General features: G+C 47.3%; 1 protein-coding gene across 1 annotated transcript in view; it reads left to right on the top strand.

Moving 5' to 3' along the window:
- The window catches only part of LOC135395301 (lysosomal alpha-glucosidase-like), a 43,942-nt gene that overhangs the window by 9,417 nt on the left and 7,869 nt on the right, over nt 1-26,656 (top strand). Inside the window, exons 2-13 of the mRNA XM_064626529.1 lie at nt 655-1,054; nt 10,592-10,767; nt 11,384-11,543; nt 13,632-13,728; nt 13,879-14,117; nt 15,287-15,415; nt 15,494-15,607; nt 16,216-16,329; nt 17,141-17,337; nt 17,494-17,627; nt 22,714-22,865; nt 23,092-23,240. Coding sequence (XP_064482599.1) covers nt 655-1,054; nt 10,592-10,767; nt 11,384-11,543; nt 13,632-13,728; nt 13,879-14,117; nt 15,287-15,415; nt 15,494-15,607; nt 16,216-16,329; nt 17,141-17,337; nt 17,494-17,627; nt 22,714-22,865; nt 23,092-23,240 — 2,061 coding nt within the window. The remainder of the gene's footprint in view (nt 1-654; nt 1,055-10,591; nt 10,768-11,383; nt 11,544-13,631; nt 13,729-13,878; nt 14,118-15,286; nt 15,416-15,493; nt 15,608-16,215; nt 16,330-17,140; nt 17,338-17,493; nt 17,628-22,713; nt 22,866-23,091; nt 23,241-26,656) is intronic.

Genomic DNA, 26,656 nt, shown 5'->3' with positions numbered 1-26,656 from the left:
GTGACACATCCTCCTTGCCTGCCAGCGGTACGAAGCACACCGGTCCAGTCTCCGCCCCCGTCTCACCAGCTCCGGTGGCGCAGCGGTAACGCGTGCGCTTGGAGACTGGGAGGTCCGCGGTTCGAATCCGCGGGCCGGCTGTGCCGTCTGGGGTTTTTCCTGGGTTTCCCTCAGATGTGTAATAGGCGTACGCCGGCACAGTTCCCCTGAAGTCGGCCCATGGACGCAGCTCTCCTCCCCCCGAGCGGATTCCGCTCGGTCTTCCACTTCACCCTTTCCTCTCCTCCTCTCCACCACCTTTCCCTTCCCGAGAAACATGCCGCCTAATCAGGCAAGCAGACCTCTCGGGTTCCTCCCAACGACACTCCTCCTCCTCCTCGCCCCCGTCTCTCACATCTGGGCCACCCAGAGCTTTCCCTCCCGCGGTGCTATCTGAGCACTACTGAGCACGCTAGGGTTCTTGTTCTTTTTCTCTTTTAAAATACCAAGCCCCTTGTATGTCTATTATTTTCTTTTGTCTCCAACCATTAAACATACCCCCCCCCCCCAGCCGCCACTAGGAATTACTCGTTTGTTATGTTCCGTCGCATACTGCAGGCATTCTAAATGATAGTATGGAGTTGTAACCTAAATCATGTTCTCCTACTTTGGCAGTTTATCCACGGCGTTCACCGCAGGCCATCGCGTGGACAAGATGGTGCGGGTACGCAGACAAGACATCGACATGGCACAATATCCAAAACCAGAAATGTGCAACGCTGTGGCGATGGACGACCGTATCGAGTGCACAGCCCCCGAATTATACCTGAGCGATGGAGCATGCAAACACGTAGGCTGTTGCATGAATGGTTCTTTCACGGATCGTCCGCATTTATGCTTCTTTCCACGAGACTATCAACGGTACGTTTTCTACTTGTCTGGTACCAACGTGGACGACTTCATCGAGACAGAACTAAACGCCTCCTTGTGGCTCAAGTTTCCCGGTAGAGCTGGGAATGAACATTTTCTCGAGCTTTCTGCAACGTACCCGTCGAGGGATGTGGCTCACGTTGTGGTGAGAAAGTGCCCGCAAAATTCCAGCTTGGAACATGTGTTATGAGGCTTCGTGACCGGTGGGTCAGCTGTAGGACTCGCCATGTGCGAATTGCTAGTATAGATAATGATGCTAGTTACACCCTAATGGTTCGTTCAGATTGCGTTTACGCTTTTGTGCGGGAGTTTGCGTTTACACGCGTTTCCTCAAACAATGGGCTGACGCTCTCGCACACGTCGCCCCGTTCAGTTTCAGTTTATTTATTTAGCAATGCACAATACACGTATGATGCAATGGGGACTGCGAGGTTGACCCTGTAATGCAGTCCCGTGTACAAACGCTTGTGCTAGCACAGTAACAATGGTCATGTGGAGCATGTACAGTCAAGGACACACATGGATAATATTTCTTAAACAACAAAGAACAATTAACTTTTGCGTCACAATTGAATAGATAAGGTAACAGCTACACGCCATTGACACGCACACCTTTTACAAACACTTCTCTACCAGCGGCATGGCCGAGTGGGCTAAGGCGTCCGCTCGTTGGTGGTAACCAAGGTCGTGCTGAAGACTGGGAGGTGGCGGGTTCGAATCCTACCGCCGGCTGTGCTGTCTGAGGTTTTCCCTGGGTTTTCCGAGGACTTTCGAGACGAATGTCGGCGCAGTTCCCCCTGAAGTCGGCCCAGGACGCATACTAACCCCCTGTCCCCCACTCCTTCCTGCTATCCTCTCTCCGTCTGTCCACATCTGAACGTCGCTCATAGCCACAGTTGCTTCGCGGCCCTAACACCCAATTAAAAAAAAAACTTCTTCCAGCACAGTAACATTGGTCGTGTGGAGCATGTACAGTCAAGGACACATGGATAATATTTTTTAAACAACAAAGAACAATTAACTTTAAGTTACAACAGAATAAGAACAGATAAGATAGAATGATAAGGATAAGGAAAAGACAGAACAGATAAGGAAGCGGCTATATACGAATTAGGTGTAAAAGCAGCATGCCGACTGTATCGCGAATATGCAAAGTAACAAAATAATGTAATCGGTGCATAGGATACGGCGCACAAGTGTGCTTCCAGACGTCTACTAAGTTCACTTAAATTTGGGAAAGCCCGTATGTCGTAAGGTAAGGAATTCCATACTGTTGGCCCCTGGCGAGCATTAGAGTACAACAAATAGTTTGTTCTTGGAGTGGGAACAGTAAGGGTACATGGATCTGTTCGCAATAAATAGGGTGACGTATATAAAGAAACCTGCACGTGCTGAATGTTCATGCCATGAGATATCTTAAATATCAAAATGCACAATCTTTGCTCTAGTAACTTATATACATCAAACAAAGACAATGCATTGAACGCGAACGTGACGCTGTCATTAAAATATAAGGAAAGAATTACACGTAACGCACGTTTTTGCAAAATGTAGATTGGCCGCAATATAGTCCGATACGCAAGTCCATAAACGTCTATTGCGTATCTGATATGAGATTCAATTAATGATTTATATGTTAACAGCAAAAGTTGAACAGGAAAAAGAGACCTTAGCATCGATAAGGCATAGATCCCTGATGTAATTTTTTGTCTCACGTGGGAGACATGAGAGTCACGTGGAAGACAAGAGAGAAAGACACGTGGGAGACGTGAGACAAGATAGGTGTTCGCATATTTGCGTTCAGTTCGTTGAGTTCTCTGCCCGCTTCTCTGGTACCATTGCGCCTCTATAGTACAACAGTGGGCATTTTTCAGATTTCGTTGTGCAGAGGGCTTGCGTTTCTGGCGTCGACAAAGTTGAAGTTGTCTAATCTTAGTCTCTCTAAATAATGGGCGCGTTAAGTGGCTACTCCGGAGCGCGAGTGTTTGGTACTCGTACCGTTAAGTAGGTACGCGAGTGTCGTACACGAGCGCACCCTTCACGCTCCAGCTAATCGAGCGGGCACGAAAAAAGAGAGTAGAGTGCTGCGTCACGTGACCACTTCCTTCCTCTCCGCGAAAGCAACGAAGGAGAACGGAGGACGTGGGGCGGCAGCGGAGCGGAGAGAGTAAAAAGAAAAAAGAGAAAGACGAGAGAAAGGAAGAAACAGCAGCACAGCGAGCGTGTTTAAGCGAAGTGGCGTCTAATGGCTACTCCAGAAGCACGAAACTCGGAGCGCCCGAGTGGGAGTAGCGGAGCAGCTACTTAACGCGCCCATAAATGGGTAAGTAGTGACTCTAGCTCAACTGCGTGCGGTGCGTCGGAAAAGGGGTGTTGCGGAGAGCGTCTCTCTGTTCCATGGCAACAGTCCACCGTAAGCGCACGCGACGCATGAAGCTTATAAAGCTGTATTAAGCTTTATAAAGCTCAATAAAGCTTTATGTGTTGCAAACGCAGTAATGTGAACATACCATAAAGCATGGTTCACAACTGTCGTTTTCATTGCGTGCGAATACGTGCGATACCAGCGATCAGCTGGATGATGGTGGCGGTGATAGGGCTCGCCGTTGTCGGTCTCACATGGGTGGGCGACTTCACGACCGACGCCCTGGGAAATCTGCGTCCTGGGCCCACTTCTCCCACACCCCAAATAACAGCCGGCAGTGGCATTCGAACCCGGGTACCACCCACTCTCGACGTGGCATGGCCAGCACGCTAACCACTGAGTCACGCGTTCTTGTTACACCTGCAGTGCTCCGTTTGACGTTGAGAGGAACAATAACAGGACACTTATGTATAGGGACTGTGCAGTAAAGTTCGGGAGCGGACAAAGAAGCGCAGACTAACTGGTGCATGATGATTAAAAGAACGAATAACTGAGAGACACGTTAGTTATGACTAGAGCTGAGCGCGGGGGCGGGTATACCAGCGGGTACCCGCAGTTACCCGTACATGGTCACGGTTTGTGGGTAGGAATTCGCGATCGCTGCGGGTAGCGGGTAAAATGGGGGTGTACCCGCAATGGGACCGCGAGTAATGCGTGTATACCCGCATTACCCGCACTCCATGGACAACTAAGTGATTCCTCTGTCACACGCGAGCTCAGCAGTGCTCTATGTCGTTGGCCGTATAAACCCATGCGCCAGACTGCAGCAGGCAAGTGCTGGCGGGCGAGTTCGATTATTAATGCAGACATATATGGCTCTCTGTTGAATTGCAGTTTTATTGGCATACGATTGAAGCCGTCCGAGACACGTAGCCAACACTCAGAATTTTCATTGTTTTAAAATAGTAACAGCGGTAAAGTGGACGAGGAAAACCTCCCACTGCGGGTCCCAATGCGGGAATACGACAGCACTGCGGGTGCGGGTCCAAGTTTGCTTACCCGCCTAACCTCCAGTTATGACCACAAGTTATGGTCATAACTGTGCGTGCGAACTCATAAGTACACATCGCTCTCCACAGGAGAAGTACAATAACAGAGATGACATTACAGGGAAACTAATGCACAAAAAAAGTTGTCCTCACAATGGCAAGGATGCCGTTACCTCGACACAGCAATATAAAAGGACTATGATTCATCATTTGTGTCGCTCCTGATTTCGTTGTGCAGGAAACTGCCAGTTTACCCTACTCCTCTCCGCTCCTCCTCAAGGAAGCGCTACACGGCGGGGCCGTATAGAGTGCCCAATAGACTGCTTTGAGAGGAGGGGCGGCGCCATTTCCTGCTTGCTTATATCACAAACGACGCTGCAATTGAATCTCGTACCTTTTGTGTTGCTCTCAAGGCAACGGCATCTTTTGTTTCGCAAAGGGAACTTTTTTTGCATTTTATCGCCCATTTAAGGGAAGGACGCACATAGAAACCCATCCATGAAACTATGAAAGAGATACCACTATGTTCGGCATCCGCAATCTACTTAGACAGTCTACTTAGATAATGTTTCCTTTTTTCCTTTTCAAAAAGTACGTACGTACTCAGATATTAAATGGAGGGAGTTTTAAAGATGAGCGTTGCCTCCGTAGCTGCGGAGCCCCCGTCGACGATGGGATGATGTCATTCCTTCACAGGAGGAGTGAGAGTACCTCGCTCAAGGCCGTATTTTGATCGGTGCTGTAGAGAACCAATGACTTTTTCGCCTTTTTCCAGAGAGTAAATTCCGGCATACCGTGGTCAGCTGGCACCGAGGGATAAAATAACAACATAAGTAGTTTCGAAATTGAGGTGGGCTCATGCGGTCTAGTTGACTTTCGCTTCCGAGGAGAGTTGAGTGCACCGTCCCAAAATTGTTTTCTTCGCTTTGCTTTTCTCCCGTGCTTTAAGAAAGTAATGTGATCGGCGCCAGCGTGTGGAACATGCTAGCAAACGACAAATATATTATTTTCATTCGCAGGGATCTGGAAAACTGCAGCAAGCTCGTCGAATTTATTGATTGCAATCAATTCACTGACTGTTACTGTAGGGAATGACATAATTTTAGCCCTAATATCGCGTGCCGTCGTGCCGAGGGAAGCGATTTTGTAGTATCTCGCCTAGACTGCCATGTATTGAGAATTTGATAAACTTTAATTCGCGAAAATCCTGGCTTGCTAGCGAAGGCTACATACGTTTATTTCTCTGATTCTAGCCACTTGTAATATGTTTTTGACTGGGTCTTGTATTCCTTTCGTCCTCATTGCACACACATAGCTTCGTCACTGAAATCTACATTGTGCGTGCGTTTTATCCATACAAATAATCACGTGAGGTCACAACTTATTGTCTAAACTTGTACTGCGGTTTTTTCAGTGTCTTCAGGTACAATAACGCTAAAGAGATCCTCAGATAAATTATATGAGTTTTTACCTCGGCTACCGCCGTAGGCTTGCGGCACGACAGCTGTGAAATGGTTGAAGCGTAAATACTAAAACTAAACCTTTTGGACAACGTAGAACTTCCGTTCTCACTGTGAGACTCGTCAACCAGATTACCGGGAGCAATATCGGCTCTGGGCACTGGCGATGAAACACCACAATCAGTATCAGATCCAGCGGCGTTTCACCGTCACGAAAGTGGCAACTGTAAATCATTGATCATTTAGCAGGTCCTCATTCAGTTTCATTGAAACTACAACAAAATAAATGGAATATGTTGTGCACACCTCATGCAATGGCCGAACGCGCGTCACAAACGCTATTCGCTGCCAGTCTAGTGCCCTCGGTGGTATTGGAAGCATAGAAATCACGAGAAATGAAACATCAGGTCCCTAATGAAGAGTTCTTTTAGGTACTGGCACAGTTAGCGATGCAACAGTTCCAGGGTGGCAAAAAAAAAAAAAAAAAAAGACACCCGCACTTTACATGTAAACAAAGCTGGCTACCCGGCGGCTATCACGCAAGGTACTTTCTCCGGAGGCCGCATCGCGGCGCCACCAGTTTGTCGCACACTCTCTGTAGCTGTAAGCTAAGACTGGGGCAAGTAAGTCAATGATGAATTTGACCGGTCTCACTTATAGGTCGTCACAGTCACAGGCTTCAATATTTTTACAGTTTCTGTAAAATGCATAAACCTCATCCTCAGTGGTCGGAGAAAAGAAGACAGAATGAGTAACATTAACTGACAGCAGGCTGCATGGGTCAGACGTGACGCCGTGCTGGTTTAAGTTCCTACTAACCAAGTTTGCGAAATGATCATTAAACCTCTCACAACGTTGTTCACCACTTATTGTTTCGCCATTTACTGCGATGCTAGATTTTATAATTTTTCCTATCGCCTTCCATGTCTTTGCAGAATCACATGCATCACTAAATAAGTTCCTAAAGTAGTTGGTTTTAGAACGGTTGATCTCTTTGGACACATAATTACGAAATGTTTTATATTCATTTGGAGTGCTTAAGTCACGGGAGTTGATGAAAGCTTTAAAAAGCTTATTCTTTTCTGATATAAGTTTAAGTTTATACATTCTGTTACCCTAGTGGGAGCATTGATACAATTTACGAAACCAAATGTGCTTAGTAACAAGGAAAACTCAGTTGATTCCACAGAGTCACTTAGTAAGTTTATGTTAAAATCTCCGGCCATATACACTGCGTACTCATTTTCTAATATAAAACCGAAAAAAATTTCAACATGTGATAAAAATGCACGAACATTTGCTGATGGAGGACGGTATACCATCGCAAATATATCTCGGTTGTTTTTAACACACAACATTTCAAAGTCATCACACATGATAGTGAACTCTGATATCAGTTCAACGTTTCCGAAATTCCTACCCAAGCAGCACAATGTACTGAAAGTCGAGTGCAATAGGGGTGGACGGTGTGTGTCTCATCAATGTTCCTTGGTTTCAAGAGTCTGTTCAAGGTCTTCCACCTACCCGTCCACCCCTATTGCACTCGACTTTCAGTACATTGTGCTGCTTGGGTAATTTGCAAGGACCCCCCCCCCCCTGCCCTTTTAAGGCAAAAGTTCTGATAACCAGGTAGAACAAACGTTTCATCATCGCGTAGCACGTTTCAGAAATCATGATAACATCAAAATGAAACTTAAACGATTGGACGAACAGCGGGAGTTCGTCATATTTGTTACATGTGGATTGTGCATTGACGTGCAGGACAGACAACGTGTTACATGGTTTGATAGCTTTTTCAGGAAGTACGCTCATCACACCAAACAAACAAAAAATGTAAATGCAAGCTATGCTGGAAAAATGTACGCTTTTATCCGGACACCTTCAGAATGTCATCTACACAATAAACGCAAACTGCTGGGTCCGATTCGCTTTTGCGAATATAAACCTTCCCGTTTCTAGTCCAAGCAAATGTGGGCTTTGACTGTCTCTTTTTTGCAGTCGCCAGACCAAGTACACGCTTTAGCATAGGACATAAGTGCTCGTTAACAAAGATGGCTGACTTTGTTGACATACCAAGATCGCTAGTTGAGATACGTTTTTTTTTTTTCTACACCTGTCCAGCACAGCATCGCGAATATACCTCTGTTTAAATTGAATGACAATGTTTTTAGCTTCAGAATTCGGAACTGGAACAGAGTGCATGATATCCACGTATTGCTCAAGATTGTCCTCTCCAATCACCGTGCTTAGTCTAGACAGCACGTTTTTAGGTCTTTTTGTTCGACTGATGGAATGCCTTTGATCTCAATATTGCGATTACGCATATATTGTTCACACATTGTCTTGTCATTTTGACCTCCATCTCCCTGAGTTCAGCATTAGTGTTTCTGAGGGATTCGTCTTCAGAACTCAGTTTACTTTGCTCTTCTAATAGTTTCGTGAATGTTTCGTTCATATCATCAAAACTGCTGCTCATGTGCTCCATGGAAACCTTCATGTCTCGCATTTCATTTCGACAGTCGCGCTCTAGAGCGTCTTGCATTTCCTTGAATCTGGACTTCATTTCACGTTTCAAGTCATCAGTAAATTTTGCCAACATATACCTCCATTTCAAAATTCCTTGAAAACGGCAGTTCAGGTGTGTCGGATTTGTCAGACTCGGTACAAAGCCAGTAAGCACAGTGTGGAATGACTGTTTCATCTTTCGAAAGCAGAGGTGCAGCCCCCACGACCTTTCGTCATCTCAATGCTTCAGAGCGGCATATCTTAGTAAGGTGCCATCAGAAGGGTCACATAACAACAACAACAACAAATAAGTTAATGATAATGAATGGGGAAATTCGCCACGTAAGGTGCGGCCCACTACCCTAAGGCACAATAGGGCAGGATGTGATGGATGGAAGTATAACCGCAGTTATACTTTATGCGACAAATACATGTATACAGTAAGGTTCATGAAGCGGAGGGTTCTGTGGGATGTATAAGAAAGCATACGTGTTACGCAACAGCTACGAGAATGATCGCATGCACGTGCATGGGTTTGAGTACGTTTCTTTTTCTTTTTTTTTTTTTGATTGCGTGCTAGCGCCGCGAAGCAACTGTGGCTATGAGTGGCGTACAGATGTGGACAGACGGAGAGAGGACAGCAGGAAGGAGTAGGGGACAGGGGGATTAGTGTGCGTCCTGGACCGGGTTTTTGAGTGCGTAGACTTGGACCTGAAAAATAAATGCGCTGACCTTGTTGAAGCTGCTTTTCTGTCAGAACCACACGAGAGCACACTTGGCTTCTTTAGATGAAGGTTTAAAGAATTAAACTTCAGCATTTGCAGTACACCATCAGGTCCCGATGCTCCTTTGAGATGCAGCAGACAGAATTTCGCTGAGGCGAGTGACTGCCGTTGCGGTGCGTTGCTTCGCAGCAGATCAAGAACAGTCCGCCGCAATGATAGGTGAAACGTTCAGAAAATGGTGAACAGCTCCAACACCAACACAATTAGCCGAAAGAGGCTGGATGAACCGGGAATCACACAAGTTTGCAAGCTCGTCATATGGCAGCCATTACAGCTGACCGGATACGGAACCATATGGAACGAAGATTGAAAAGGCAATCCTAGAATCTACTGCATGTGTTAAATGCAGGGTATATTTTTCTTTTTGAGACTCTGTAACAAAAACATATTAACATATAGATGCCATTTCATCAAAGGAATTGATAGCGTATTGCGTGACCACGTGACGCGTTTGGGCCAATTGGGGGTGTTACCAGTGGCCCTCATGTTGACGTCATTTTGATGGTGTGCCGGGGTGGATATTCGATATAAACGTATGTTTTCTCGGTTTGAGACTAGGCGTGCTGCACTCGGATGAAGTCGAATGTTTAAAATTCGAGTTTAGAGAAAACCGTGGGGTTTTAATGCATGAATTTTCTCATGGAGAGTCCTTGTTGGGTGCTTTAGCGACTGCAAGTACGAAAGAGCTCCCACAACTTCTGGTCAGAGCCCTCTTAAGAAGTGAGGCCGCCTGCCCATCATTTGTAACTTTATGCTGTGTTGTTCATTGTTGTCCGTTGACCGTAGTTTAGGTACCCTTATGTATTTTAATGCGTTAGCATTAGGAGTGTCAAACTGGAAATATCGCCCAAGATAACGTATTAAGCGTAATTGAAGGTAATTAGAGATAATTCAATGCAATTAAGGCAAGAAAGTTGAGTTTAAAGATAATGAATGTAAGATATATGTGATTAAGAGAAAGATGCGATGTAATTAAAGATTACCCAAGGTAACTGCAGGTTACCGGAGGTAATTAAAGGTAATTAATGTCAATTAAAAGGGAATTCAGTGTAATTTAAGCAAGTAAACGTAATTAAACAGAAATATACGAAATTCAATTCTACCTTAGGTAGTTAATGGTCGCTACAGGGTAATTTAAAGTAATTCAGGGTAATTAAAGGTTAATTAATGGACTTACATATAGTAATTGAAAGTGTCGAACAGGAACTATAGACCAGATGTCAACAACCGGAAATCAGGTTAGACCGGAAGCTAAGAACCGGAAGTCGAGTTGGACCGGAAGTGGGTACCGTAAGTCAAGTATAGACAGGAAGCGGACAACCGGAAGTCATATTTAGACCGGAAGTGGTCAACCGAAAGTTGGGTGTAGACAGGATGTGAATACCCGGAAGTCAAGTATGGACCGGAAAAGCGCTTAATGCTAAGGCATAAGGCGCCATTGAATCTTTGTTTTAGCGGCGTACCTTTCTCTGGTAGTAGGCCACCGTGTATAGTTTACCTTCGTTCCTCTGTTCAAAGGTTGACGTTTCGCGGGACCCCCGGGACCATAATGTGACGTGGGTTCCACCGGTGCCCGTCCTGAGCCCTGGGGAGGCGTACATCGATCGTATCTACAACGTGGAGCTGGTGAACGACGGCAGGTTCACCATCACCAGGAAGGCCGAGGGAGGAGACGTCACGAAGGAAGTCCCAATGTACGATTGCATCTCTTCATTACCAACCTCTTCTTCCGTGCTACGTCAGTATTACCATTTTTTAGTCAGATACCATTTCAATCGTTGCGATTGTTGTGCTATCGGATAATACACAAGGAGAGGACAGCGCTATTCATACAGTAGCAAGGGGCTCCGTTCCTTAAAGGACCAAGTGAAGCGCGAGAAGGTTGAAGGGACCCTCGATTGGTCCCTTATTTGATCCACTGATTTCTGCTGAACCAACCTGAACTATTGTGTGGAACCATCACCCCCCCCCCCCCCCCCCGCTGAATCAATCTGTGTTCAGTAAATCGATAAATCAATCAACTTATGTCGCAAAGTCGACGAGAAAGGGCGCCTTGTGTTACCATCAAAGTCCAATTGCTCTGTACGTTTAGGGATTTTCTCATCCTAGTGCCAGTCAAATACAAAATCAGTTTTCAACTAGTCAGACTGCGCATTACAGATTTCGGTGTGAGCCACCAAATTTCACTTCCGTCCCTGTTCATGATCGGCAAAGCATAATGTTTGCTGATCAATGTTCCTTGTAACCTTTCAGTTCCATCCTTTTGAGACACTTCCCTAACGGTGTTGCACTCTCCTCTCTCACGTTCAGCTTCAAGACTGACTTCTCGCTCGTGACGTACCACAAGCAGCACATTCAAATTACGCTGCTCCTGCCGTCACGCCACGTCTACGGCCTTGGGGAACGTCTGACGCCTTTGCAGCTGCCCATGGAAGGATTCTATTTGTATAATCAGGGCGTCGGACCCAACGTAAGCAACTAAAAAAAATAGTTGGTATGTCTGTAGACGCGGGCTCTTACAAGTGACACTCCCCAGAGCATTCCAGCCGAAAAAAAAAAGCGCAAAACGTCAGAACCGTCATAGTCTTCTGCAGGCCACGTCAACACGAGCTTTCAACGACACTCCTTTTCGTGCTCTTCTATCAATGGGGGTACAGTTAGAGTTCTTCGTTTTCCGGTTTAACCCGATTTTTCACGATAGTTCCTCCACGAACAAGTTTTCAAGAATTCGGGTAGAACTCGATATCTAACCGAAACCCTTGCGGTCCTTCAACTTGTTGCTCTAGGTGAACAGCCGGAAAAGTGAATCATAATTTAGCAAAAAGGGGTATTTGTGCCAACTTATTTGTCCTCTTTTTGTAATCCCCTCCTGCAAAAAAGTAAAAAACAAGCTGTTGCGGAGCTCGGCAAGTGTTTGGACACCGCGGTCACTTACTGCTCGAGTTCCGAGCGGAAATATAAGGATTCTCATTTCTTGTCCTAGTGTTACAGCAGTGGCTTGTTTCATATGCCTTTCGTTGCACCCGAAGATTCTCCGATGACATATCAAACGGAGATTGTGGCGCCCGATTTCTCACAGAATTTTCGTGTGTAAGTAGCACCCGATTTTTCGGCCGAATTTGAAAAATCATAATACCCGAAAACGAAGAACCGTGTAGGTATACTCCGTGGCTCAGCCAACACAGCCCCTGGATAGAGAATGCCTGCTTAATGAGTCCTCCCTACTCCTCCACACGTAGAGTCCGCCAATCACAGCCAGCGGCCCGACAAGATGCCAGTCAATCGCCGCAGTCAATTTTGAATCCCAGGCTTCTGGTGGCTACTAGTGGCTGCCCATGCGGCTCATTGCGGCTCGTTTCTAATAGCTACGGCCGCTGAAAGCAACGACGGGACTGGCTACTGTTAATCGTCACATCACGTCACTCAAGCGTTCTTGTGAATCCCGGGTGGTCATCTCAAGACAACACGGCCTAGCGCTCAGGAATTGCTAGGACGGAGCCCGCATGGACCACGTCAGCGTTTCCACCGGGACACGGGTGTCATGAATCTACTGGTTTTAGCCTCTTGGATCGTGCTAGGGGCATCCCAGTCGCTCATGGTCATCGGGTCTCGTCATCTGCCAACACACGTAAACTTCAACGTGCGCCACGTGCGCCATGTGGACACCGCCACCGTCGCAGTGCGGATGTGACGACACCGGATATGGTTGGGAGACCCGCTGCTCGGTTGTATCGAGGCCGGGCGAAAAAAAAGTGCTTGCTGGCAAATTCCTGGCGCTCGGAAAGCGTCATGCAAACATGTGAGGTCTTGGAAAATTGTCGAGAACATGCAGGATCTCGCGAAAACTGTCGAGAACAGGCGAGATCTGGCAAAAAAAAGAGAAAAAAACTTGCCACGATCGAATGACCATCCGAATTAGCCATTTGTTTCTTTGTGGTGTTGGCTCAGCCACATGTTGTTTGGTAGCAGACGACAGGATCTATGGTGTCGTCTGCTATGTGCCCAATACGACATTTCGTGTTATTACTGTTATTATGTTATTACGTGTTATTACTGACGCCGTGCGTATGCTCAAATAAGACGCGGCTAAACTGCCACCCCGTAAGCAGCATTCTTTTTTTTCCATTTTGTTACTTCTTCTACTTCTAGCATATTCCGTGGTGACACACGGTATCGCACAACTTATTCGGTAATTCCGGGTTCCGGTAACGTAATTACAGATGTGGATGAAAGCACCATAGAGGTTGTAACAATCATATGAAAACGAAAGAAAAGACGAAGAGCCAGTCCTCATACAGAAATGTCGTCCGTCATCATTGTTGTGCTAAGATGTTGCAAGGAAAGAACACCTCTTTCCTTGACATGGTTACTATGGCTGCGAATCCCCGGATGTAAAATAGTCCCAGCGAATCGCTCGTAGATAACATAACATGGGGCAGTTTCCAGCTCCGGGAGTACGTTGAGTTGGCTGTATACGACTTAAGTAGTTTGATATTCCTTGGTGGTCATTGGATTCATAAATGACTGACTGTCCAGGGCCTGTTCATTTGTATTGCAGCATGATAGAAAAGGAATAGGCAGTCACCCAATGTACATTTGCCTGGAGGATGGTGGTACTGCGCACGGTGTTTATCTTCACAACAGCAATCCAATGGGTAGGTCTAGTGCATTGCTTTCGATCTCTTGCAGGGCTGACTAGGACGCCGAGCGCCGTATACAAGGGCCACCATCAAACCTTGTTCTTAGACTGCCTTTGCCTTGACACGGTCGCACATCGCGGCACCTCACCCGTGGTCCCTTTTCAGAGGCGATTGTTAGCCAAAATCCAGCAGTGGCCTTCAGAGCCTATGGAGGGAAGTTGGACTTTTACGTCTTCGCGGGCCCCACTATTCATGATGTGATCCGGCAGTACCTGGACCTTGTGGGAAGGCCAGCGATGCCTCCGTACTGGGGCTTGGGCTACCATCTGTCGAGCAGCGGATATAAATCGATCACCAACGTCGAGAACGTCTTAAAGAGGAACGTCGCTCAAGACATATTTGTGGTCAGTTCGCCTCGATATAATTGCTTTCGAAGATGCGAGTAGCGGGGCTAGTAGATGTTGTAGTACAGGTGGAGCTTCGAGAGGTGTGCAGAATGAAGATAGATCGCGCAGGTGGCCTCACCTAGCGTTACGTTTTATATTACCGTCTACGTCACTTAAACATTAAGCAAGGCGTAATAGGCGTGCATTCTCAGGGGTCCAGAGCTTCTGACCTGAAAATGCAGACCCGACGTAGCCGGTTTAAAATAAGCACAGAACAAAAAAAAAATCAAAAATGCAGATTGTCTTATCTTTCCCCAATCCTCGGGGCACGACGAGAAATCGCGTGGGGCAAGATGAGACACGCCGTGGTAATGAACTATACAAATTAGTTCTTGCAATTGAAGCAGGCAAAGTAACGCCCGTAGGCCCGTACGCAACCCCCTTGAGCCCACCGCCCATATGGTGTGCAATAAAATCGGAACCCGGTACTATTTTGCTCCACCGTTCTTTGCAAACAAGGCACCGCCACATCAGATGCGTCGCTGGTCGCTCGCTTTTGCGTGCGCTTCTACTTTGCTGGAAATATCCAAGGAAACAGCAAATTTTGCTGGTCAATCCTAAGCAATATGCAAAGAAGAAACCTCTGAGGAAAAGCATAAAGCCACCTAGTAGCTGTACCAGTTTCCAAATTACATGAAATTTAAATTACATTACTTTGTCGCGTCTTGCCCCGTGCATATCATCGGATGCATTATTTTTATTTTTTCTGTTCAACACCGGATAAGCAAGACTGCCCATATTTTGTATATATCTAGACGAATGAATAAATAAAGGAATAGCATGTATACTTACACTGACAGAATAAACCTGCGACATGCTGCTGCACAGCTGACAAGAAAACAGGACTACAGAAAACCGCCCCTTTTCTACGGATATTTACATTCCAGGCAGAAGAGACCGACTGTCTTTTCTCTTCAACGCATACACCAATACGGACAATTCTCACGTGCAATAAACCGTACATGCAAAGCCACCTATGAGCAAAGTTTCTAGCGCATGGAGCAACGCCTGTCTGAGACAGGCGGCGTCGAGCAAAAAATGTCGTGTCTGACCCTGTGTCTGATCTTGCCCCCACCTCACCCTGTACTTTCTAAATAAGTCCCACCTTTGTATCATTCTCTTGATAGGAAGCAATGTGGAACGACATAGAGTACTTTAAAGATATGTTCGCCTTCACTCTCTCGGACTCGTTTGAAGGAATTCGTGCATTTCTGGAAAACTTGCACAAGGGCAATCGACACTACGTCATGAACTTCGTTAAGTATCTTCCCCACAGGGAACCCTTTGCTAACCGCAGATATGATGTCTTGTTCACTTTATTCTCTCCATTTTAGCCACCATTTGTGCGGAAGCCTTTGAACGACACCAAATCTTACAAACCTTACAGCCAAGGGGTCCACATGGACATATTCGTGAAGAACGTTTCCACGGGGCTCAGCCGATGCAAGGTAAGGAAAAGGACCATGAAATAGTTCTGTATTGCTGTCGGCAGACCTGAAAGCTATTCACGGTCATTCGTTTCACATGTATGTGACCACCATTAAGCACGGTGCATAGAGAAAAATATCATATTTATATGTAATCACGACTCTATGGGTTTAGCGTTAAATCAATGGTATTACAGGTAAAGGTATTTTGCGACACAAAGTAGGTAGGTAGGTAAGTGGGTTGGTTGCTAAAGTTAGTGTATTATTGCCGAACTACATGTCTGACTTGTGGATGGGGGACGTGGAGGAATTGCTAGTCCTGGGCCCACTTCATAGGGAATTGATACTACTCCGATACTGGGATGCGAAGTGGGTTCGAATCCCTGCTCCGGATGTGCTGTCTGAGGTTTTCCTTGTGTTTTCCGGCAGGCTTTTCACATGAACGAGGATGCAGTTCCCCCTAAAGTCGCCCCAGGACGCGTAAACTAACCCCGTGTCCCCCGCCTCTTACTGCTGCCCTCTGTCCGCGTCTGAATACGCCGCACATAGCAACAGATGCTTCGTTAAAAAGAAATTTAAAAGTGGAGAAGCATTAATGGTTGGGTTTCTTTTGAATGCTTTTCTCTAAGATTGCTAATAACTACGTTGTCTACGTTGACTTCACATCTGAAAAAGCGCTGGACTATTGGGGTTCTCTACTGGCAGAATTTCACGTACGGACACAATTCGACGGTGTCTGGCTTGTGAGTATATTCTTTGCAATATATTCTCGCATAAGTACGCGGGCACTGTTAGAATTTGTTTGTGGAAAATGGGGAAAAAAAGAGAAAATTTATTACACTAACCTGATGGTGTGTACAGTGAAAAACGGTAAATAACACCATGATTATACCGCTTTATTAGTATTAGTCGTATACAGAAAGATGGACACATGGTAACCACGGTAATGAAGCCGATCTTCCGACTGACCACACGGTGACGTGGGATGGCTCCCGTGTACCGAGGAAATCTATCGAGCAACCGCGACGCATAACGGAAACGATGTTATCGATAGCTGGCATTGCGGATGGAGAATATGCAGGTCGAATAGCAGGTCGAATATTCTGCAGGAGAATATGCAGAATATGCAAAATATTCTGATCGCATGACGTTGAAGGATCCAGTCACTGAACATTGCATGTGACTATATGTGTTCACACAAAATATTCGCCAATATGCCAATTGCCTGTAAATGCCAATAAAGTGTTCACGCATATAGTTAAAATTTATTCCACAGTGCAATCTGTTACTCGCTGTCCAAGTTAGCTGCTGCATATATTGTTCTGTTCACTGAACCTGACACCTTACCGGCAAGGCTATGTACCCTCTAGGTGGAAGGAGGGGCTTTATTGTTCCCTGTATTAATAAAGGGTTACTGGTTAAATTCATTAGTCTGAGGGGGAGGGGGTCGCAAAGAGTAGTACTGAATAGAATATTTATTTCACTTGTCTACGAAGTAAGAAATAAGAGTAGTAATATACTCATCGTACGTCTGGGTTCTACCTTTACCTATAGACACACACCAGCCCATGGTGCGACCGCGTGGACCCCGTGGAGTGTCTTCGATACTCGCATCTGGAAATTCTTCCGAACTATCCTCCTCGGGAGGAACCACACTATAACACGCTGTGCATGGAAGATGTTTTCAAGATTTCGAACCACTACAACGTTCATAATATGTACCCATACTACGCAGCCATGGTCACATACAAGTGAGTTATGTCTTGATTGCCCTCTCATGCGCTCCCGGCAAAAAGAAAAAAAAAGAAATAAAAATAAAATAAAAGTGTATTTCAATTACACTGAAGTATTCTTCTGATGCCCGCACACTTTGCTTGTATCTTACTGCTACACCTCTACGCCAAAAGGGCAATGGAGCAGAAATTCGGGAAACGGCCTTTCGTCATGGTAAGCTCTACGTTTGCTGGCCAGGGCAAGTGGTCAGGCCATTGGACGGGCGAGTCACGCGCGACCTGGGAAAGCATGCGGGAGTCTATACCAAGTAAGTGAAGATACGATTCTTGTGCTCTAATTATAAATTGCTTAATTCTTAAGGACTTATTTGACTGTTTTTTTTCTTTCTTTCTTTTGTCAACGGAAGTCATGGCACGGTGTCGGCGTCCACCCACAGTGATGTACTTATCCCTGCCAGATAGTCATAGTAGAGCGATATAGCATGCTTCCAGTGGTCACTTGATCACTGCGGAGGTCTTTCACTACGGACGTTCTGGGCGTCTCTTTCTGCTCACGAGATATCTATAGGAAGCTACATTGGTACACGGACCTTGGTGGCAGGGGAAGCGACCACGTGCCCATATACATCACGTATGATCGATATTCAACGAGAGCGGGATGTAGAACGGCGAAATTAACAGACTGGCGTTCGTTTCGTACAGCATGTGGAGACAGAGCCCACCCTTTGCTTTCTGTGGATCAGCTAGAAAATGTCATTGCCGATGCCCCTGCCTCATCCTCTACAACAGTCAACGTGTGTTCTGGTCACTTAGGGTCTAACCCTCGTGTGGAGCAACTACGTGCTGTCCAAAGACGCGCTGAGTGTAAAGCTCGACGGACAGGAAATCTTTCTGATATACAGGAAGCAAGATATGCGCGAGTAGGCTTGTACAGAAAGCACTCCGAGACCTTGACCGTCAACGGTGGCGGCACTTCTGTTGCTCCTTATCACCTTTTGAGAGCCCTGCTCGGATATGCAGAGTCACAAGAAGTTTAAAGGAGAACCCTGCAGTTCGGAACCCACTTGGAGCTCTTGCGCTCTTAACATCTACGTCTGAGAAAGAGGTGGCCAGGGAATTCTGCCGTGTCATTACGAAGGGAGCCAATGTAACGAGCACCAAGGAGTACCTGACCCATACAGCCCATGTGACATCTATTCTCGAGCATGCTAACCCATCAGCTGTCCCTGCCTTGGATATGGACTTCTCCGTGGCAGAACTTTCGTCAACCATTTCAGCTTCGTCTCCAGGCCCGGGCGCCATTACATACATAGTGATTCGAAACCTTGACCCTACTTCCCTTCAGGCCCTGCTGAACATCTGCAATCACTCGTGGAGGCATGGACAGGTTCCTAGGCAGTGGAAAGTTGGCCAAGTGGTAAAGTCGGCCAAGTGGTACCGTTGCTAAAACCATGAAAACACCCATCCCAATTGGCGTCGTTTCGCCCGGTAACACTGACCAGTTGCTTGGGGAAAGTTATGGAAAGAATGGTCTTGCGTTGAATTGAGTGGTGACTCGATAGCCGCTCCTTCTTCCCTCTAGAGCACGCTGCGTTTCGACGGCACCGTAGTTCGATAGATTGTGTCCTCGACTTTGTCACGTCGGTGGAAGAGGCACGACGAGGCAGGAAGATCTCGTCGGCGGTATTTCTTGATGTTAAGAGAGCATACGACACCGTCAGTCAACCATCAATCTTACATGCTTCATACAGCGCTGCGCTCTCACGTACAACGTTGCTTTGGATAGCTGATTTCCTCAGTCAACGAGGTATTTTCGTCCGGACGAGACAAGGCGACACAGAGCAATTCCCCATCTCTCAGGGGTTACCACAAGGGAGCGTCCTAAGTCCGCTCCTCTTTAATGCCGTTATGGCGGGCATTGGAACCTGCATTCAGCGGAAAGTCAAGTTGTCCCTGTATGCCGATGATATCTGTATTGGGCTACAGGTACTTCCCGTCCAGCACTCCGACAGCGTCTTCAGCGCAGGTTAGATGCCACTCGCCTCTAATTACTCCAGGCAGGAATGGAGATATCCGTAGAGAAACGCGCAGTTCTAGCCTTCACGCGCAAAGACATGCATAGATGTCGCCTGTATATTGCTGGAAGCCCACTGGAGCAGGTGGCACATCACAAGTTTCTCGGCATAACTCTATCATGGAATTTGTCGTGGAAGCGCCACATAGACGTCACTGAAAAGAAAGTTCAACGCTGGGTCAACGTCATTCGTCACTTCGCAGGTATGAGATGGGGGCGAGACGAGAAGGATCTCCTCATGCTGCACAATGCCCTGGTCCGTGGCTCAGGGATGTACAGTCTTCCCGTTCTGCACGGACTTCCTCAGACACTGATCCAAAGGATTCGAGCCCTGCTCGCGCGAAGTCTTCGGGTATGTCTTGGGGTCCCGCGAGGTGCTGAAACCAGTCGAGCAGTGGCTGGGGCCAGGGACATCCCCATCCGTACTCGGGAAACTGCACGCCACTATCTGCGTCTACGCGCTCATAATAACGGTCACTCTCTGATTCGCAAGCTTCATTCTAGATGGAACGCGACGGTTCATGCTGCTGTGACATCATTCAGACCTCATATCCCCAAATTTATAGTCGACCCGACGGCACCCAAAGAGCTTCCATGGACGTTGGCATCGCCGCCTGTCACTGTCTCCATACCCGGCCTCAACAAAAAACAAAAAGGGCTATCCTGACGTTTCCTTAGGCAACTTACCCATGACTTCATCAAGGCTCAATACCGCAACAGTACCGCTGTATAAACGAGTGGATCGTCGACCAGGGACACTTCATCTTCAGCCTTTGCCATTCCATCAGAATCCGTTACACGTTGGTGCCTTGGTTTGTGCACACGCCTTCTATGCCCATTATACTCTCGAGAGGAGACAGAAGATCCCTCCTCAGGCATTTTTCCGATTCCTGGTCTACCCTACAGTGGCAACACAACATTCCAACTAGGTCCTCTTTGGGAAGTGTAGACCCAACGCTGTCACACCGGCTGCCTGCAAAGCTTCCTCGTCCTCTGATGTCGCTCATCCACAGGCTACGTCTTGTAGAGGACGATGGTCTTCCTCTACATGAGCCCCGACCGGCGATGATGGTATGCCACGGAGAGGCGATGACGGTGGCCTATCTCCATGGCCGCGCCGGTGGAACTGAGGCAGGTGCTCCAGGCGCGTGGCCATCTTCGTCGTTGTCCACGGCCCGCTACAGGGCTCCCCCCTCAGACGCGGAGCGGCGATAAGAAAGATGGAAGAATCGCGTCTATACCGGAGGGAGAGAGCGAGAGCGGCCGTGGATGACGTGCACTACAGGACGAATTCGTGGGACGGCACAGTACCCGTTGCGTGAAGCTCTCGATGAGCGAGGCAGATGAAGGGCGAATCGTTGGGCGTGAGAGTCGTGGCCTGGGGTGCCGCAACCGGCACGGGAGCGTGAGCTCATAGGGTCCCAGGAAATGATGCTGCGTACCCGTGAGGATTGCCGTGAAGACTGCCGAGACGCTGGCTAATGCGGGCCGTGGCGTCGGCGGCCGCGACTGCCGAAACCAGCAGGCGAGCACTTTGCTCTGTTGTCGCGGCCGGCTGCGAATGTGCGTCGAGAGGCGGAAGGGAAGTGGCGGGTAGTGAGTGTGCCGGGGTCCGTGCACAGCGCAGGGCGGTCCCCGGGATCCGTGAAGCGATGGTTGGTTAGAGGATCGCATGACCAGTGACCGGTTGGAGCGTTGCATGGTCGTCCGAATCGGTACCGTGGAGGGGGGCAGTACGTGAGCGTCGGCGCGTCAGGCGACAGGAGAAGGGCAGTCGTGATGCTGTCGTCGTGAGCCGGACGGTGAAATGCTGCACAGCTGCAGAGGTGGACGGGGCCGTGCTGGACGGTGAGGCCGCAGGTGGAAAGGCGCCGGGTACGTTAACGGCGGCGTTTGCTGGCGGTAGGTCCATGTATAGAGCGCTGTGGTAGTGCTCGTCGAAGGCGTCGTCAGGAATTTGGGATAGTAACGAGCCGAATTGTATCCGAACATGGTGTTCGTTGTCCGGGTCACCAAATGTAGAGGACGATGGTCTTCCTCTACATGAGCCCCGACCGGCGATGATGGTATGCCACGGAGAGGCGATGACGGTGGCCTATCTCCATGGCCGCGCCGGTGGAACTGAGGCAGGTGCTCCAGGCGCGTGGCCATCTTCGTCGTTGTCCACGGCCCGCTACAGTCTGAATGTGGCCTTCACTCCATTCTATCGCTACCAGCTAGGCTGTGAGGCAAGCCCTATGTGCAACGAGTGTGGTGTACTTGCCAACGCAGAACACATACTCCTCCAGTGCCGGATCTATATCAACGAGAGGTGTACACTGCAGTCACAGCTTGCCACCGTTGGCTGCCGCCCCTTCAACTTGTCGACCCGCCTCGGCCCTTGGGACACCGCGGCCCACTCCAGGGTGGCCTTACGTCATGCGATTGGCTTCTTTGAGGCGACAGGCCTAAAGGACTCATTATGACCCTAGCAGCTCTCGGACATTCCCATCAGCACGATCACGTTCAGCATCGCTATCGCCGCTCCGATCATTCCCGTCATCTCTCATCGTCATCACTCATCATTGTCACCACTCATATTAGACCTCCTAGCTATGGGGTAGCATTCCACTGAGTGGAAAACCTCCCCACTTCATCATCAGAATATATATGTTGTTGTTGTTGATCACTGCATTTTGTTCTTCATTTTTAGCATTCTTTCTTCCTTTCTTTTTTATCTAATCGCGTATATGTACTTGGACCGAGCACCACACTCCAGCGCTGACACGAGTCAAGTGATCGTTATCATCTGTTTCTTGTTTTTTGTTTGCGCACACTGTTTCCGTTCTCGCTTTTGTGTGCACAACTCAGTTCGGCTGCTCTACCATGTGGTAAGACTGTATCATGCTATTTGCCATATATCCCTGTGTTCGTTGATCTCAGCAACGCGTAAAGGATATGGAGATGGACCTACTGGCAGATCTACACTAACGCGTTTGTATCAAGTAGATCGATCACTCGTTTCTAGTGTGATAGCGATGACGTGCAACAGACAACAAACAGAGGAATCACACCGTTTCATCCTCTATTCAACTGTTCTGACAATGGTATCTACCAACTACACAACCGTTGCTGAGGTCATTCCTGTTCACTCCATATGCCGTGGACACGACCTACTACTATACTACTGGTATAGAACAGGTCGTGGCCATGGGCCATTATGAGCCTTGCGACAAGCCTTGTAGCCAAGCCTGGCCGGAAAGACCCGTCGAGTAATTTCACTGCACTTCGTGGCAAACTGCGCACAACCGTACGTAACGTTGGTATCTTACGCTTTCCAGTGCTCCTGACGCTGAACCTACAGGGCATGCCTTTTGTGGGCGCTGATATCTGCGGTACCACAGGAGACACAGCGGTTGAGCTGTGTTCGCGGTGGCACGCTTTGGGTGGCTTCTATCCTTTCGCCAGGAACCATAACGGCAAGGACTTTATAGTAAGTCAGTCACGCTCTCTATCTAATATCAAAACAACAAACGTTCGTGACACGTGAGCGGAACAGTCATCCCTGCTGCCACGCGTTTATTTTTCTCTCTGCGATGGTGTCTGTAATCGAAAAGATTGTAGCGTCGCGAAATTGTGAGCACCGGTGGGGGCTAGCAGGATAGCAAAGTTTGGGAACCAATGCAGTATTTACTAACAATTGCCTCTTTTCCATGAAGGACCAAGACCCTGCAGCCCTGGGACCAAAAGTAGTTGGCGCCGCCAAGAGAAGCATTCTCAGGCGCTACCAACTCTTGCCTTACCTGTATACGCTCTTTTACCGACACACCGTGCATGCCGAACCCGTCATGAGGCCATTGTTCTATGAGTACGTAGAGCCATTTTTCTGTTTCTTCTTTCGTTTTTATGCGCAGAGGAACAGCTCTGCCGATACGCATTTCCAAATATCAGCCGCATTTACACGAATACGACATAAACGTATCGTATCCATTCGTCGAATCAAATCCACTCATGTAAACGAGTTATTTCGCTAGGATAGCGTATTGTATTCAATCCGTTAAACAGAGTTGGATCGAGACTGTGGATGCGCATTCAGATTGTGCATGTCAACAGACGATGAGGATTGTAGGAAGCGGCCTTCGGCTGCGGGCTAGTTGCGTCGTCTGCTACTCCTAGTCAGATTGCAAAATAACGATATTAGGCAGTTGGGTCATTCCACAAGAAGCGATCCAATCGCGTGTCTCGACCATCACGAATTTTGACACTATTCGTTTCTCAGATTGGTATCATGAAGATAGAGATAACGAAAGAATATTTTTGCCGGATTTGGTATGGTTGAAGCGCAAGGCGGCGCTGAAAGTCAACTCCTGCCCTAAAAGTGGGGTGCATATGAGTACGTCTCCAGGAAAAACGGCTGAAGATATTAGGGTCCGGTCATCGTCAACGAGTACAGGAAGCATGTTTCTTGAAATTTTGATGAAAAACATCCAAGACGTAATCGTGTTTCGTATCGAGCTGCATGGGGGCCTAAAAGTATGCGTTTTTACCAGAACTTCTTCTTCTTTTTTTTTTTTTTCTTGCTCACTAGGTCGATGTAGGAAGATGGAACTCGGTAAGTTGGTAGCTCGGGGAATGGTAAACACGTGAAAAAAATTCATTTTGGTAAGTGCAAAGAAAGGCTGTGAAATACTTAGCCGAATATGGCAATTTTACCAAAATTCGCAATATTAAACCGGAAAAAAACGTGATGTAGCCATCGTGATACGGGCGTTTCGTTAACGGCAAAACGAAGTGCTATCTGCCTACATCAAGCCTGGGAAAAACTAAAAGGCTTATATTTGTTGCCTTTTAATAACCATTTTCTGAAGTGAGCTTGTGGGCCAAGACTACCTGTTAGCGCACCAGGCTCACCTTCGGACATTACAGCTCCGTATGTCGCCGAAATTTCGGTTCAGATGCTTGTCTCATATTTGGAGCCTCCCGGCCTCAGGTCGTTCTTGTTGAAAGACGCGTTTGGTGGTGGGCCGAAAGATATAGATATTATAAAAAGATATAAACACCATAATCCAGCTGTCGTCGAAAGCTAGGAGTCTTATGCTCTCTGTGTCGGCAATTATTGCTGGTTATTATTGTAAGAAGATTATTCTACAATACACTGAAGCTTGATGTCTAAGGTACTGTTGCAGAGTTCAACAGAAATCCAATCCTCGTAACTTATAAATGTACCCTTTATAGGAACGTTGTAACTTGTAAACGAATTCCGCGTTTGAATTTCCTTCGTTTGTTTTTCTTGTTTCTTTGCAAGGTAACCTGTATACAGGGTTCAGCTCAAAAGTCATTGTGTTCTCGTTCAAGCCGCACATACAATAATTCAGAACGAGAGTTTCGGATCAATGTGCGTTACGTTATTGTGTCTCTGCGTCTGTACGAACTGCGGATCGTTTGTGGATGTTTGTCGAAAAGGTTAGGTTTGTACGTATTTCATACGTTGGAGAGTCAGTCAGTTTGTGAAGAATGCTGCTTACGTCAAGACTGCTGCTCACATGTTGAAGAATGTGCTCACGTCAAGACTGACCAAGGTTGGGTTAGGTTAGGTTTTTATGCATCTCACACGTTGAAAGCTGGAGTGGCTTTAGGGCGACCGTTTCGCCCTAATTGGGGCTCATCAGTACGGTGCAGGGTAGAGTACGCAACCGCATACGGTCACCCGAAAGGGGTCCGTCAAATATATACAAATATTTACAAAGTATTTACAATATGTGGTGTGTGAGACACTGATACACCCGGACATCACACAACAGTGTGATGTCCGGGTGTATAGAGCCGCTTAATGTCACTTACCATCCTGTCGAAAAGGTCTTCGTGTTTGTTTGTACAGTCCATTCTCCAGAGGTATTCGGTGAGGTGCTGTGCCATCTTGTCGCTGGTCACTCCTCCTCTGGCAAGCCTGTGTCCGAGTGGCCTCCATTGTGATTCGATGTGGTTTGTGGTCACACCAGTGTCTGGGTCCATAAAGTGGCACTGATGATTGACGGTCATGTGCTGGAAGCCTTCAGCGGATAGTCCACAGTAGCCCTTCCAGCAGTCAGTGTATATTGTGGTCCCCTTTTCCACATTGGCATCGATTAGGGCAAGGAGCGTGTTCTCGTCCCTTTTGTTGTCAGGACAAATGGCAAGTCGTAGCTCATTTGTGTCCACATCAATAAGGTTCAGGATCCAGGTCCCCTCCACGACACGACCACGTTGGTATTTGCGTCGGCCTATTTTGCATTAGTCGATTTCTACGACGTGGTTTGTGACGTCGATTTTTCCCCTGTGCACGTCTGAAAGGGAGTCGGTAGAGACTTCCCTGCAATACGAATACCAGTCCGTGACTGTCGCCTCGGCCATGGTACTGTCCAGGGATGCTTCCTGTACTGCTTTTTGGGAGGTCATTTTTGTTGCGAAGTAGGTGGGTATTAGTACGTTCTGGTAGGTGGGTATTAGTAGTAGGTGAGTATTAGTATCAGTCTCCAAAGACCCTTATACCCTCAAATTCTAACCCCGCAGGAACTATTTTTGTGGGCTCAAGAGAATCTTCGCAACAATTTCCCACTGTGGGTCTTCTGCTTTGAAGTACTGGAAGAACAGTCCAGGCTGTAAGGACGTTTCGAGAGGGCCAAATCAATCCCTGGCACGCGTGATTTTCATTACTTTCAACCACTCTCCACACACGAGGTCCAGGTGCGCGACGCAAAAACCTACAAAGTCAGCATGGACCGATACTGAATGCCTTCCCCAGTGTGCCCCGTTCAAGAGAAACAGCTATGAATAGAAAATTTTGACTTGATGAGAATCTGTAACTATTTGTGTTTCCTGTCGCGGGTGTAATATAATATTGCAGATAAACTACGCCATCTATTTCAAAGTGCGCGACTGATTCTGCGCAAGTCCGAAGGGAGCGAGCAGTTACGGAGCCTACTAAACTTAAAAAGTCACTACTGAAAGACAACAAATATAAGCCTTTTAATTTTTTCCAGCCTTGATGTAGCCAGATAGCACTTCATTTTGCCGTTAACGAAATGTCCGAATCACGATGCCCACATCACGTTTTTTTCCGGTTCAATATTGCGAATTTTGGTAAAATTGAGCGGAAGTCATCCCCATATCATCGTCATCATGTATTTCTCTCTCTCTCTCTCTCTTTGGTAAAATTGCCATATTCGGCTAAATATTTCACAACCATTCCTTTCACTTAGCAAAATGAATTTTTTCCACGTGTTTTCCATTCCCCGGACTACCAAC

The sequence above is a fragment of the Ornithodoros turicata genome, chromosome 5, assembly GCF_037126465.1.
Source record: "Ornithodoros turicata isolate Travis chromosome 5, ASM3712646v1, whole genome shotgun sequence".
NCBI lineage: Eukaryota > Metazoa > Arthropoda > Arachnida > Ixodida > Argasidae > Ornithodoros > Ornithodoros turicata.
This window is presented reverse-complemented; position numbering and strand designations above follow the sequence as displayed.